Below are 16,066 nucleotides of genomic sequence, written 5' to 3' on the forward strand. Positions count from 1 at the left end.
GTCACCTGGAGGCCCCGGATTCGATTCCCAGCTGGGTCAGGGGTTTTTAATTGTATATGATTAATATCCCTGGCCTGGGGACTGGGTGTTTGTGTCATCCTTAACATTCCTTCCTCACATTCAACACTTTACACTTCCACCATTTACAAAATACACTCAGGTTCCTCACATATGGTGCAAGTAGGGACAAAAGATCTTTCTAGGTCGACGCCCCAAACAAATAGAAAAAAAAACCTTCTTAAAATAGTTCATAATACTGTTGTACATTTGCGTCACTAGTGCTGAACTCTGCTGATACACAGCAACTATTGCACTCACCGATAATAAAAACAAAGTGTGGCTGGTTCTTAGTTCAAATGTTCTCACTGTATAATAGGATTAATTTATTAAGAGAGTGGAAACAATCTTTTCCTGAGTAGTGTGCATATATGCGATTTTTCTTTCTGATGTTTGGAGAAAGAAATTTGTGCAGAATACTCACGTATATATGGTATATCAATATGCTGTACAGTAGAAAATATACCAATATCCTATGACTTGTTTGTCCCAAAAATGCTTTTATTACATTAACTCTCAAACATATTTTATTGTCTCCCAAACACATCACACTTTGAATTACAATATAATTCACAAAATGTAAACTATGGAAGCATCCATTACCAAGTGTTTTTTCCTCATCTTACACCAGGGCGCATTTCAAGTGCTCCATGTACTCGAAATCTATAGACACATGTATATTCATGGTTCCCATGATTTGAATGAAACTTCACTTCAACATATGGATGAGGAACTTTGGTTTCATGCTGTAAACAAACATTTTAAGAATTGAGTTGTAGGTATAAATGTTTTGAATGATACATCAACATATGAAGTACTTGGTGGAGATAGTTTGAACAGAACTACCTTATAAACAACCCATCCCAAAACTACATGTAAAAGCACTAGACAGTTATTTTACATTATGTGAGAGTTCAAAGTTTAAAATATACAACTATATAACACAAAATATTGGCACTAAAATTAACTGTATTTATCAGAACATGAGAGTTGGAATTGATAAGATTTCTAGAGATATACTAAAGGCAATGGGTTGGTGTACAGCACCATAAGTAGTTACTTGATTACTATTTGCATTAAGGAGCTATGTCTAATGAATGGGAAGTTGCTCTAGAAGCTCCAGTGTACAAAGGAAAGGTGATAAACATCAAGTGGATAATTACAGGTCAGTCAACTCTCATCATCATCATCATCATCATCATCATCATCATCATCATCATCATCATCATCATCATCAACAACAACAACAACAACAACAACAACAACAACAACAACAACAACAACAACAACAACAACAACAACAACAACAACAACAACAACAACAACAACAACAACAACAACAACAACAACAACAACAACAACAACAACAACAACAACAACAACAACAACAACAACAACAACAACAACAACAACAACAACAACAACAACAACAACAACAACAACAACAACAACAACAACAACAACAACAACAACAACAACAACAACAACAACAACAGTTCTGAATTGAGTAAGAGCTAGGCATAGGAGTGGAGGCCCTCAATCCCGATACGGTGTGTCCCAATGACTGATAGATTAAGTTCCTGTAGATATGCAGGACAGATGTGAATAAGGCATAGCCAAATTAGCACCCGTGAATCAACTGAGGTATAGGGAAAATGGTCAATGGCCTTGAAGGCAGAAGACGACCTATCCCAACGGCAGAGAGGACAGAAAAACCAATTCAAATCCACTTCATGTCTGACTTGCAGCAAGCGGCAGAGTGGTCAGTGTCTGATCACCAGAGGTGCGGCTGGAAATTCATGTTCTGGAACTAATCACTCCAGTCCTAAAACTGCATCTTGGTCCAAACATGTGATATTCAAGTACCATGAGGCATGGCAGAAATCAAACTTTTACCCCAGGTGGTAATCAATCCACTAGTATCAAGAACAGTACATCCAGGCTGTTGGATTCTAGGGAGTCTGGACTGACACGTAAATAGAGGGAGTCGGAGACCTCTAGTCAATTTCGCCCAAACAGCAAAACCTTTTTTCTGTCCAAAATGGACAGAGATTAGTTAAAATCTGCAGGATATTCAACCTTAAAATTATGTCAACACACCTCAAAAAGAAACCATCAAAACAAATGACCTGGAGACCACCAAACACACTGATCGGCAAATTCCAAATTGGAAGTAATGAAAATCAATGCAAATCCGTATTGAAAGTATTTCATAATAGGTGGAAGTGAAATAAATTTCTTACATTTATTATAAAATTCCAAATATTTTTTTAAAATTCTAATTTCAAGGTAGCAGGTAGGCAGCCCTGCCCAGGGAGTGGCACCCCTGCCTATGTGAGTCCCAGAGCACACTGACCCGGTGTGTATCATCTGGTAAGGGTCCCAGCTCAGGGTTACGAGTGAAGACCTCAACGGTGAAGGCGGAGATGAAGATCATTGGTATGATGGAACTGGCAGAAGAAGCATCCTTGCTTTTTGGGATAGTAATAAAAAGCATTCACAAAGATAGTCAACAGCTTCAGGAGCAGATGAGAAATTTGGATCCCAACAGTGAAGAAGGTGGAAGAACTATCTTTGAAATGTAAATCCACACGTCTGATCCCGCAGTAGGCGGTGTTGTTGTCAGCATCTGCATCCAGGTCAGGGTCGGCTGTGTAAGCAAGCTCCAGGTCTTACCAATCTGGTTCTAATTTTTGTGGGACCTACGGGTTCCACCCTCATGTGAAATGATTCACACAATCTACCATGATGGTAAAACGCACATCAGAAACTACCCCAGCCGGTAAAATCCGGGGCCAGTTAGAGTCTGGTCTAAACAGGGCATTGGATTCTGGGGGGGCCCTGCACCATCATGTTGGGATCAGTCGGAGGATCCCTCACCCCGCAAGATCAGGACCAAGAAAAAACACTTCTTTGGTACAATGAATGTCAATACCCTCCTAAGAGTTGGTAAACAGATGGAACTTATCAAAGAACTGGAGAGATATCAGATCAAGCTACTTGCTGTACAGGAAACAAGATTCCTATCAAATGAAGTATCTATGATGGACAAGTACAAGATAATAAAGGGATAACCAGTGATCAGGGCATATAAAATGGGTAATAAAAGAAAATCACCTTCAGTTCTAGAAACAGCATTTTTTGTTCACAGTTCAATTATAGATGCAATCATTGATTTTCAATCACCTTCCCCTAGGCTTTCCATCTTAACCTTGAAGAGTGGAAACAAATCATATGCAATCTTCAATGGGCATGCACCTATTAATGTGGACAATGAAAAATCCAGATAAAGTCAAAGAATTCTGGTCTCTCCTGAAGAAAAGAGTTGTTAGAAACTCCAGAACATATGATTAAAATATTGATGGGTGATTTTAATGCTCAAGTTGGCAAGGAAAGAAAATACAGGAAAATAGTTGGCAGTTATCCTGGGCATACAAGAACCAATAAAAATGGGGAAAGGCTTATTGAAGTGTGTGAATCATTCAATCTCAAGTTAATGTCCACCCAATTCAAGAAAGAAAGGAAGAAATTAATGACATGGCATTCACCAAATCCCATGTTAGGGGAGTTCCAAATAGACCATGTAGCCACATCGAACCCGGCAGAGATTTTGAACGTTAAAGTGAAAAAAAGGTGCAAACATAGATTCTGACCACTACCTTGTTAGAGACAAGATAAGGTTTATTCCAAAGTCCTTCAAGAGACCTTAACCCAAAATCAAGAAATATCGAACTGGTGAACTCAAGATAAACCAAGAGATTGTCGAGATCTATCAACAAGAGCTTGAGGTCTTGGAATCTTCAAATTAGGATGAAATGGCAAGGAGGATTCAAGAAGCAGTGGAAAAGACTATAATGATCACCACAAAAAAAGAAACATCCATGGTGGAATGATGATTGTAGCCTTCGGGAAAGGTCTAAAGCATGGAATAAAGAGTATACTAATCACAGGAATTTCGAAGACTTCAAGGAACAATGGAAACACACAGCAAAAATTCTTCAGAATACGAAAAGAAAGTATGAGAAAGAAGAGATGCACAACATAGAAGATTTCAAGAGAAACAACACAAGAGATTTCTATAGAAGGTTTAAAAACAAAATCAAAAAATTCTCCCCTGGTAATCTTTTTGAAAGTGAACAAGGGAAACTCATTATTGGTGACAAGAAGACTTGCGATTATCTGGCCAACTATTTCTAGAATCTTCTTGAATTGCTGTTTGGAGAGCCTCAATTCAAGTTGAAGGATTCATTACCATCAAATAAGGAAGAAATTAGGGACATCATTAAACAACTAAAAAACAACAAAGCTCCTGGGAAGGATTCCATTACTGCAGAGTTATTCAAATTTGCAGGTGAAAATATAGTGGAAAAACTAGAGGAATTATTTGCTTTTATTTGGGAAAAAGAAGAAATACCAAGTGATTGGAAGAATGCACTCATTCATCCTTTACACAAAAAAAGGGACCAAACTAATGCCAACAACTACAGAGGTATCTCCCTTCTTCCTATAGCATACAAAATCCTATCCAAAGCATTGCAGTGGAGGCTTGAAACACATCTAAATAAACAAATTGGTGAATACCAGGCTGGGTTCAGAAAAGGGCATTCATGTGCTGAGCAGATTTATATTCTAAAATCACTTATAAAAATAAGATCAATGAGAAATCAGAAGAGGACAATCATAAACTTCGTCGATTTCAAAAAGGTATATGATTCCATGGATCGTAGAGTGCTCATGAATGTTCTGCAGGAGTTTGGAGTGGATGAGAAATCTCTGGCCATAATTTGACAATCTCTTACAAACACCTTTCCTCAAGTCAAATTTGTGGACGAACTCTTAAATCCGTTTGAGATAAAAATGGGTTTGAGGCAAGGATACAGCCTTTCTCCACTACTCTTTAATTGCATTTTAGAAAAAGTTATTAGGGAATGGAGGTTGAGAATGACTGAAAAAGGAATGAAGAATGGGGTAAAGGTAGGTTGTGGAAAAAATGCGATGATGTTGGACTGCCTTGCCTTCGCAGATGATGATGTTCTTATTACAGACAACCATCAAACAACCAAGAAACAAGTTGAAGAACTACAAAATGTTGCAGTCAAAACAGGGTTATGAATCTCCTTCGAAAAAACAGCATTCATGGATTCTATAAAAAAAGGTGACACGGATAGACTTGTTCCACCATATGGGAATATGCAGCATGTGCAAAAATTTTAAATACCTGTGAGAAATACTCACCCCCAATGGAGATGAAAAGGAGGGATTAAAGGAGAGGGTGAGAAGGATGGAGTTGGCATTCAAACTATGTCATGACACCTATAAGTCCAAGTCCCTCTCAATTCAGGCCAAGCTAAAACATTACTGCACAGTGGTTAGAGTGGAGGTGGTGGTGATTTTTGTTTTAAGAGGAAGTACAACGAGGTAATCATCCTCTCTGAACAAATAAGTGGAAAACAAATTTAAAGTATAAAACAAAATTATTTATTCAACAAAGGAATTTGGAAACGCAGTACGAAATAAAACAAAAAACAATTATAGAACTAGGCCGAAAGGATTACTAACGTATCAAAAGGGAACGTACGTTCCCTGAGTAACAGTGCACTTGTAATTTATATACCCTTGATAAGTCCACTGTCACACATATAAAGCAGATGACGAGATCAGCAGTAGTCGCATCATCGGCTAGTATGCGTTCGAGTGTTTCCTGCAGGCCGAGGCTCCGTCTTAGGCCAGAGAGATCGGCGCACTCTGTGAGGATGTGGGCCATGGTGAAGTCGGCACCACAAGAACACACTGGGGGGGGTCTTCCCTCTTTAGGAGATAAGAGTGCGTGGATCGTAAATGACCTATCCTCAGCCTGCATAGTACTATGGCCTCTCTCCGTGAAGGTCGGAAAGAGGACTGCCACACGGTAGTTGTCTTCTTAATTGTTCTCAGCTTGTTGGGAGTTCGGATATCTAGCCACTCCGATTCCCAGGATGCCAAGATGGTTCGACGTAGCTGAGAACAAATATCCTTAGCAGGTACATTGACTGGTCTTGGAGGTAAAAGTACAGCTTCCTTTGCAGCTTCATCCGCAAGTTCGTTTCCCGCAATCCCAATGTGGCTTGGAAGCCACGCGAAAGTGATTCTGGTGCCAGCATTCCATAACCTGGCTAGAAGGTCATGTATCTGCTGTACCAGTGGGTGTTGCGAGAAACAGGTTTCAATAGACTGCAGAGAGCTTAACGAATCGGTACACATAAGAAAGTGGCTTCTTTTGTCACCCAGTACAAACTGCAGAGCCTCTAAGATGATATAGATGTTGATTCCCATAGGGAATCTGAAATATTTGTCCTGAATGAGCAAATTTATAATACCAATATAAATGGTCCGTTATTGGACATTATAAATTTTCCAGCTAGCTCATTCTTGGTTGCCAGCGTTTTGCCCTCGTGTGCTAGGGTGGGCTCATCAGTTGGTACCTAGCACACCTACCAATACTCTGGCCAGTGCATACCGTGGAGGCCACTGCGTAGGCTAACTGGAGCCACCGGCAGTGCCAATGCACAAAGAGACTTTGTCTCATCACTAAAAATTGATGCCTGCTTGGCCATCAGATGATATAGATGTTGATTCCCATAGGGAATCTGAAATATTTGTCCTGAATGAGCAAATTTATAATACCAATATAAATGGTCCGTTATTGGACATTATAAATTTTCCAGCTAGCTCATTCTTGGTTGCCAGCGTTTCGCCCTCGTGTGCTAGGGTGGGCTCATCAGTTGGTACCTAGCACACCTACCAATACGCTGGCCAGTGCATACCGTGGAGGCCACTGCGTAGGCTAACTGGAGCCACCGGCAGTGCCAATGCACAAAGAGACTTTATCTCATCACTAAAAATTGATGCCTGCTTGGCCATCAGATGATATAGATGTTGATTCCCATAGGGAATCTGAAATATTTGTCCTGAATGAGCAAATTTATAATACCAATATAAATGGTCCGTTATTGGACATTATAAATTTTCCAGCTTTTAGTGATGAGACAAAGTCTCTTTGTGCATTGGCACTGCCGGTGGCTCCAGTTAGCCTACGCAGTGGCCTCCACGGTATGCACTGGCCAGCGTATTGGTAGGTGTGCTAGGTACCAACTGATGAGCCCACCCTAGCACACGAGGGCGAAACGCTGGCAACCAAGAATGAGCTAGCTGGAAAATTTATAATGTCCAATAATGGACCATTTATATTGGTATTATAAATTTGCTCATTCAGGACAAATATTTCAGATTCCCTATGGGAATCAACATCTATATCATCTGATGGCCAAGCAGGCATCAATTTTTAGTGATGAGACAAAGTCTCTTTGTGCATTGGCACTGCCGGTGGCTCCAGTTAGCCTACGCAGTGGCCTCCACGGTATGCACTGGCCAGCGTATTGGTAGGTGTGCTAGGTACCAACTGATGAGCCCACCCTAGCACACGAGGGCGAAACGCTGGCAACCAAGGATGAGCTAGCTGGAAAATTTATAATGTCTGAGCCTCTAAGATGGCGTAAAGCTCTGCAGTATACACGATACATGCTTTAGGGAGCGAGATATTTGTGCTCATATCATCAATGATGAAAGAGCAACCAACATTATCTTCGATTTTAGAACCATCCGTGAAGATAAGTCTCGCAGCCGGATGTTGGTGAACGAAGTCCTGGAAATACCTCCGATAAACGGAGGAATCCGTGTTCACCTTGAGTCCACGGAGCAGATCTAGACGTATATCCGGTCACGGAACCAACCATGGAGGTACCTCGCTAAGCGTTTGTTCAAGACAACCACTGATATTGATATTCAAATCATGACACAAGCTATCAATCCGAAACCCAACAGGCCGTGTGGCATTCGGCCGGTCTTGGCACCTCTGGTGGTATTGGGTACGAAGGATGCATTGATAGCTTGGATGTAGCAGCATTTCACAAATTTTGGCAGCATATGTAAGAAGTAACTGCTGCCTCCTTATCCGTAAAGGTGGAACTCCCGCTTCAGTGAGTAAGCTGGGAATGGGGCTAGTACGGAAAGCTCCCGTTGCCAGCCTTACTCCACTATGGTGAATACTGTCCAAAAGGCTCAGCGTAGATTTTGATGCCGAGCCATAAACCGCACTTCCATAGTCTATTCGGGAGAGTAGCGTTGCCGTGTAAAATCGTAGCAGTACCGCACGGTCAGCCCCCCACGAGGTGCCACTGAGAAACTTAAGCATGTTCAGTCTCTTCGTGCAGGCAACCTTCAACTGATGGATGTGGGGCTGCCACATTAGTCTCTTATCAAAAAGGAGACCCAGGAATCTGCAGGTGTCAACCACTGGTAAGACACTGTTTCGCAAGCGGAGCTCTGGTTCGGGATGCACAGGCCGACGTCGACAGAAGTGTACAACTGAGGTTTTCGCTGCTGAAAATCAAAAACCATGTTGCAGGGCCCAACTGTCGACTCGGTTAATAGCTTGCTGTAGCTGTCTTTCAGCAAACGCCACCCTTCCGGAGCTGTAATGTAGAACTAAGTCGTCTACATACAGCGAAGGAACGACTGCGGGCCCAGCAGCGGCAACTATGCCATTGATGGCAATTGCGAACAGCATGGAGTGCCTTTATGGAGCAGAAACCTTGATGAGGATGGTTGACTGAGTCCTTCAAAAAAGAGAAAGAAGATTCTTACAAAAAATCTTAGGCCCAAGAAAGGCGACGAGTGACCCAAACACATTCCGGTTAAGATTGAATTTGGAGCTCTACAAGACAGTAGAAAGAATCACGACTGTGATGAGGAAAAGGAAACTGACATTTTATGGGCATATTAAAAGAATGAACCCTGAGAAATTGGCCAACAGAATACTTCTTCTGCAGGAAAAGTGGAAAAAACAACCAGGATGGCTTACACAGGTGCACAATGACTTGGCAGAAATAGGTATCAAGGAGGAGGATATAAAAGAAAGGACATAATTTAGGAAGAAGGTTGCGGGAATGAGGGATGCGTTTGAAGAGCAACATGCGAAGCCACGGAACATCTCGGTGGAAGAGCGAGCAAGAAGAAGTCAAAGACTAAAGAATCTTTGGCGAGAGTGTAAAGAAAAGGGTATCAGTGTGTGTGACAGAAGGAAGATTGTGTAAATGTGGCCCACAGATTGCCGTATCGATAAATAAAATAATAAAAAATTCCAAATTGACTAGAAATACTCTCATATGAGCAGGGTAGTTGAACTAGAGCAAACCTTAAATGAACAAGAAGTACATATACTGGCACTCCAAGAAACAAGACTGACTGACGAAAACTCAGTGGATTTCGGGAACTACAGACTCTTCAAATGTAAAACACACAAGCAAATTCTCGAAAATACACCACTGTTAGGAGTTGCTTTCACAGTCAAGAAAAATATACTCAACTCAATAACAAATGTGAAGCCTGTAAACGATAGACTAATGACAGTCACCATAAAGTGTCCAAATAAAACATACACACTAATTAATGCACACATGCCAATCATTGAGGACAATAAAACTGCCAGTAGAAAGGTAGACAATTCCTGGGAAATACTGGAAGAAATAGTATCCAAAATTCCACCAAACCATGTCAAAATCCTACTAGGTAACTTCAATGCACAATTAGGCAAAGAAAGAAAACACAGAAAATCAATTGGAAAATTCCAAGCACATAAATAGACCAACCAAAATGGACAGAGATTAGTTGAAATCTGCAGGATATTCAACCTTAAAATTATGTCAACACACTGAAAAAAGAAACCATCAAAACAAATGACGTGGAGAACACCAAACACACTCATAGGTGAATTCCAAATTGACTATGTAGCAATCTCTTATCCAAAACACAGAGAAATTATAAATGTTCAAGTCAAAAGGGGTGCAAACATAGACTCAGATCAGAATTGAACTACAGTTAAAACCTCAGAGATTCACAAAATAGAAGCCATTAATCCCAAAACTTGACACCACTAGGATCCAAACATCTCTCACAGAAGAATTAGAGATAAAGGAGGCTAAAATTGGCAATAACTCTAAAGCAAGCTAATTACAACAGCATAAACACTAATTACTCTGCAGAAATGGAAGAGGCACCCATGATTGAATGAGGACTGCGAACAAGCAATCCAATCTTGACAGAAGGCATTAGAACAATTGGAACAGCAAAAAGACAGAAAATAACTATTAAACATTCCTGGTAGTGAGGAAAGAGACAACTCAATTGATCAGACTACTAGATTGACTACTAGAAATCAAGGAAGACTTAGAAAGAAACAACACACAAAATTTCTATAAGAACTTCAACACAAAGCTTACAGAATATCAACAACAAAGTCTCTGCTTCAAGAAAGAAAATCGACAGTTGGCACTAAACAACCAAGAAAACTGTGCGGAACTTACCAGTTATTTTAAAGAACTACTGAACTGTATACAGAGTGTAACATAAAAGGATGGCACAAATTGCAGGACACATTCCTCACACGTAGACGAAGAAATGATGTTATATGAACAAGGGTCCGGAAATGCTTTGTTTCCACATTACACCTAATTTTCTCCAACTCATTAATCATAAGAAACACACAAGAGCAGAACATTAGAATCATGGGGAACATGCACTCTTGGTTACATTTGGTTACGGTGTCATTATCATAGTTGCATCGTCAAGGTTTTGTTTTGTATGTCCCTGTTGTCATTGCTTGTTTACATGTAAGAAATGAAATGGTTCAACCTATTCATTACAATTAACTAAGAAATATAGTGTTACATTCTTATTTGACTAAAAGCGGTACTGGTTTCGACTACCAATCTGGGTCATCATCAGCTGATTAAAAATACAAAAACAATGCATAGGAAAACAAGAAATTAAAAGGATAAGTCTTTCAAAAGCAGTTGAAGAGGCAATATAAGACAATAAGGATTAGCACAGTGCAATTCTAAATCATAAAAACCAGAATTTGAAGATCAGTCACTTATATGAAGCACGGCGCAAGCCCTTGAAGAGTAGCACAACACATGCAATGTCCAGCACTGTGCCTCAAAATGTTTACGAGAAGAGGTGAACAGTTCAGTCAACCAGCCTGCATACACTGTCAGGTGTGAAGTCACAACACGATTTAATAAATATGAAGTCCCAAAAATGTGTAGAAGTCGAAGACAAGTCGTTTAAATGAAGTGAGATGCTAGTTCCTTGAAGATCAGCGCAACATAAGCCTACTCAATGTCCAGCACTGTCCTTCTAAACGCCGATGAAACTCGGTGGAAAGCTTAATGGTCAAGACTGCTAATGCTTCAGTTGCAAAAAATATATATAATACAATTTAATATAATTGATGTATGTATCAGTGTTAATAGGATCTTGTAGATTCTTAAGAAATGCGGAACAGTTGACGTTATATCTTTGTTACTCCTAAAGTCTTGGAGAATATTATCAAGAGCTTCAAACCTGCATTTATGACCCATTGTACATTAGCTGCAAATAGTGAGTTTACACTCTTGCAAAACCTCAGCCATGTTAGACTGTTTAGAAATATAATAGATGGGAGTCTCAGTGGGAGTAAGATTAAGAGTTAGCTTGAAGGCTGCGTGTGCTGTTTGACCTCCCTCCAGTAATGTTGCGGTGATCCCAGATGATGCGGCAGCTACAGCAATGTTTCTAGTACTTCTGACTTTTGCCAATAGCAAATTTATAAGGAATGTTTTTCCTGTACCACCTGGAGCATCTAAGATGAAGATTTTTCCACGTTCGGGCTGTATGCTACATAGGATTTTATGATATACTGCAAGATGTTCTGTAGTTAAAGATTTTCCCCTGGTAGTTATCAATTGTTCCAAAGATTGAACATCATAGTTGGTTTCCTTTAAGTATTCTCGATTTTCTTCATTTCCTGATCTTACGGGTTTATGTAAGCCATACTGATTTAAATTCAGTCCTCCTACAGATAACACTTCATCTTCGATTAATAATAGACATTGGTTGTATACTTCACTGTGATTTAGAGTACAATCTTCCACCTGCTTTTCTGTTTGCCATAAGATGTCCTCTGACAAAAAATCTTTGAACTTCTCCCGAAGATTAGCGGGATCAGAAATTTGACAAAATGCTAGAATAACAAGAAAAGTTCACGTACTTTATAAGAAGATTTACTCAAAGCCGCTTCTTCAAGAGTTAACTCCCAATATCTGTAATTTTCTAATAATCCCAGAGCTTTACATGCACCTTGGAATGTAGGATGTAGGACACCATCCACAGTTTTTATTGAAGAAAACAATGATGGTCCTCAAACTTCGTGAAGAAGGAGTCAGAGGTGGTAACATTCAGTATTATTTGGATGAATAGTCTATACCCTTGCTAATGCAGAATCTTTTTTGACTCCTGGCCAACCTTCAACATCATCGCCTCATTTTCTTCTTACGAATTTATTGTTCTATCATACACGGTATGATGGAAGCTCATGGTACAGGGGAGTTTTTGCAAAAGAATCCATATCACATAAATTGAAGAAAGCCAAAAAAGTTATTTCTGGAGGATTTGTGACTTTTTCTGTCAAATTATCCAAAGTGAAACAGACATGTTGCCCGTTCTCAAGATGTATATCAAGATGAACAGCTGTGGGGTGTCTTTCATGAAGAGGAAATCCTAGAATTCGCCACTGCCTCTGAGCTACTAATAGACCTTCCTCTTTCATATAATTTTACCTCATCAATTGCTTCATTTTGCAGTGAAAAATCTGCTTGGTCGCAGCCTTTGTTGATGTACTTGCATGCATATTTAACCGACTTAACAGATCTGCTGTGTTCCACGTTAATGTGAGCTTTTAATAAGCAAGATAAAACAGGATTGAAAGGCACTACCCATCTGTTGTCAAGCTCTACACTGTTGATCTGCTCTGTGAATCCTCCATCTTGTGGAGCAAATCTTTGATACAGCGCATAACCATAAAAGGGGATTGAAAGGCACTACCCATCTGTTGTCAAGCTCTACACTGTTGATCTGCTCTGTGAATCCTCCATCTTGCAGAGCAAATCTTTGATACAGCGCATAACCATTACGGCCAGTTTATGTTTGACAAAGAAGTGGTCGTGGGTATCTCTTACTGCAACGTCCATCTTTCATGCAAGGTGCATTAGGATTCAAACTATTGCAGGGTCCATGAATCACTGTAGACTTGATAATATCATGTAAAATAAGACCTTTATTTGGATCAGGAATTTCGGCAAAATGATGTCATTGACCTTGTTAGACGGCATCCTTTCCACCAACTACAGTAATATATGAATGTGAGGCAACCCATGTTTCTGCCATTCTACTGAGTATGTATAAAAATGCACATTACCGAAAATTCCTGCTGTATTGAAAAGGTCCCTTAGTTTTTCACCTTCAATCAGAATACCCTACAAATGATATCATGACGATTGTAGTGCTTTTGCCCTTTCCAGATTGCTTCCGAAATTTCAATCCATTTGGAATTGCATGTAAATGTAATAAAACAGGACTTCTGTAATGACGTACAAATGTAATTGCATGTATCGAGGTCCTCCGGTAAATAATGAAGGCAGAATTACTCTTTGTCCAAGCTGATCAGCACTTATATCTTGCCTGCTTACTGCATCTCTTAAATGAATATAATTTTCTAATCTGAGCTGCTTTTGATTGCTGTGAATGAAATTTAGCCTCTTAATTTCTTTTTCCATACATATCAACTAAATATTGATTTAACAAAGCACCAAAACATAAGAGTAAATTATCTTCGCCCTCTTGCATCATTGTTTGAAAGGCATAACAGCTCACCGCTGATGCCTTTTTCTTCAAAAAATTATTTTTACGAGTATCACGTTGAGGAATATTTATTGGATAGCCATCTTCACCATAACAAAACATCATAGGATATTGAAGTGCATCTTAAGATGGATGAATTTCACTGATACGTTTGAGATTATCATTGTGGCTCTGAATAACTACAGTATATCTCATTTTTCAAATTGTTCGCCAATGATTACTAAAACAACCTCATTAGATGTTGGAGAATTATATCATCCACTGTGAGCATCAGCTGGCTTTCTGTTTGCATGAATAACTACCTTAAAATCTTGACAACCTGGAGGCACCTTCTCAAAAGCTGTTTTCAAGTTCTTCACATAACAGTTAACATCATGGAGCATTTTTTGCAATTGTTTAACCAAAGCTGGCATAACATCTGGTATCTTAAAACATTGTATTAGTGATTCGCTTTCATCTTCACCAAGAAAGTAAATCTGCAAAACTTTAGGATCTTGATGAGCATTTGGCAATAGACTGCCTATGGAGTGATAAACTTGACCTTTGTACTTTGAAAGTTGGCATAAAGCTATCTTGGATGACTTATTTAGCACCAAAAGATGTCATTTGAAAATAGTGGTTATATTTTCTAATTCAATCCAAAAAATGTCCATGGGCACCCATTAGTAAACTGTACAATGGTTCAGGTGGAGATTGGAGTGGCGGCAGCTGAACTTTGCCAGAATCGCAACACATGCTTGGTGTTTCATCTTTCCACTTGAGAGCATTGCAGAATATTGGCATTTATGGATCATTGTACCAATAGTCATCAAGCTGTTATCTTCGTAATTAATTTAAGGATCGTAAGATATCCCGGAATGAAACTTAATTTTCCATGGACGCAATCGTCTGTCTTTTCATACCCCAGGGTGATGTTGCTCATATCGTGTTTGAATTGTCCTGTGATTTTCGTGATTATTTTGTTGGTACGTAGCTGCCGCTGCTCTATGAACCTCAGGATTATTTTGCTGGTATGTCGATGCTGCTGCTCTATGAAGCTTGGGATTAATCTTCTGGTACGTGTCCGCTGCTGCTCTATGGACTTCGGGATTTTTCTTTTGGTGTTTACTTGCAGAAATGGTATGTGCAGAAGCGTTATTCTGTAAAAATGTGGCTGCTGCTTTTTAAAATTTTATTTTTCTTGTAGCATTTGTGTATCGAGTACAACATTTTTTTGGATACTTATGTAATAATGAATGAAGCTCTTGTTTCTTCGCACAGAAATTCAATAACTTCAAAATGTCCATAGAAAGATTACCAGTAAATTGCAATATTTATGCAGTATTAGGTTCATCACCAAATGTGCAGTATAACTTTTCATCGTGATAAACTTCAAAGCGGAATGGATATATTTTGCCTGCTGCCGTCAACTCACATGTTCCACCATAAGTTGAATCATCTTCTGACATGAAAAGTAGGTACTCTTCTGAGGAGGAATAATTATTACCATGATAATTTTTGGACAAAGTGGAGAGCTCGACCCAATTGTTCACAACATACGAAACAATAGCTTCACAAACTTCTTTATGCTATAACTGAGTAGAATATAAAATGTAAGAAAGAGATCTAAATAGACACGCACCGTCACCTACAATAGAAACAATGTTATATGGCGACACTTCACCATGAATATTTAGATAAGTTACTGCCATTTTTCTGTGCATGTGAAAAGATGTGTTCACATTGCAGTCTGTTGTTTAGCTGTCCACTTGAAATATCACACACCAACACGTTGAATCTTCTGATATGAAAAGTTGGTACTCCTCTGAGAAGGAATAGTTATTACCAAGGACTGCCGAGCCTCAAAGCCTTCTTACTCAAGAGTTGTATCACACTCACTTCATTACTGGTCGACAATATGCAAGTTACAAGTAATAGGTGGACTTACAATATTGTAATAATATTTGAGACAATATGCAAGTTGCCTCAGGTCTCCCCTTCGTCAATACGAGTGACATATCTTTGAATCTTAGACAGCTTTGCTAATGATGCATAAGTGCCGATCATAATGAAGGAAGAACTGGCATTGCTTTTGCCTAGCCTGTTTTACCTGTTTTACGAATGAAATAATTCCTTTAAACTGTAAGCGGCTGCAACTCACTAACAAAACAAAACGGTAATAATTCTCCTTGATATAACATTATGCCTGTATTAAAAAAAGCCGCCAAGAGGCAGATTCGAAGCTACATTCTTG

At 39.4% G+C, this 16,066-nt stretch overlaps 1 protein-coding gene across 1 annotated transcript in view; it reads right to left on the bottom strand.

Annotated features, from left to right (window-relative positions):
* Positions 1 to 599: 599 nt before the first annotated feature.
* Positions 600 to 16,066, bottom strand: part of LOC136875449 (klaroid protein-like) — a 58,362-nt gene continuing 42,895 nt past the window's right edge. The window contains exon 6 of the mRNA XM_068228220.1: positions 600 to 803. Coding sequence (XP_068084321.1) covers positions 675 to 803 — 129 coding nt within the window. The 3' untranslated portion in view covers positions 600 to 674. The remainder of the gene's footprint in view (positions 804 to 16,066) is intronic.

Source organism: Anabrus simplex, chromosome 6 (genome assembly GCF_040414725.1).
Source record: "Anabrus simplex isolate iqAnaSimp1 chromosome 6, ASM4041472v1, whole genome shotgun sequence".
NCBI lineage: Eukaryota > Metazoa > Arthropoda > Insecta > Orthoptera > Tettigoniidae > Anabrus > Anabrus simplex.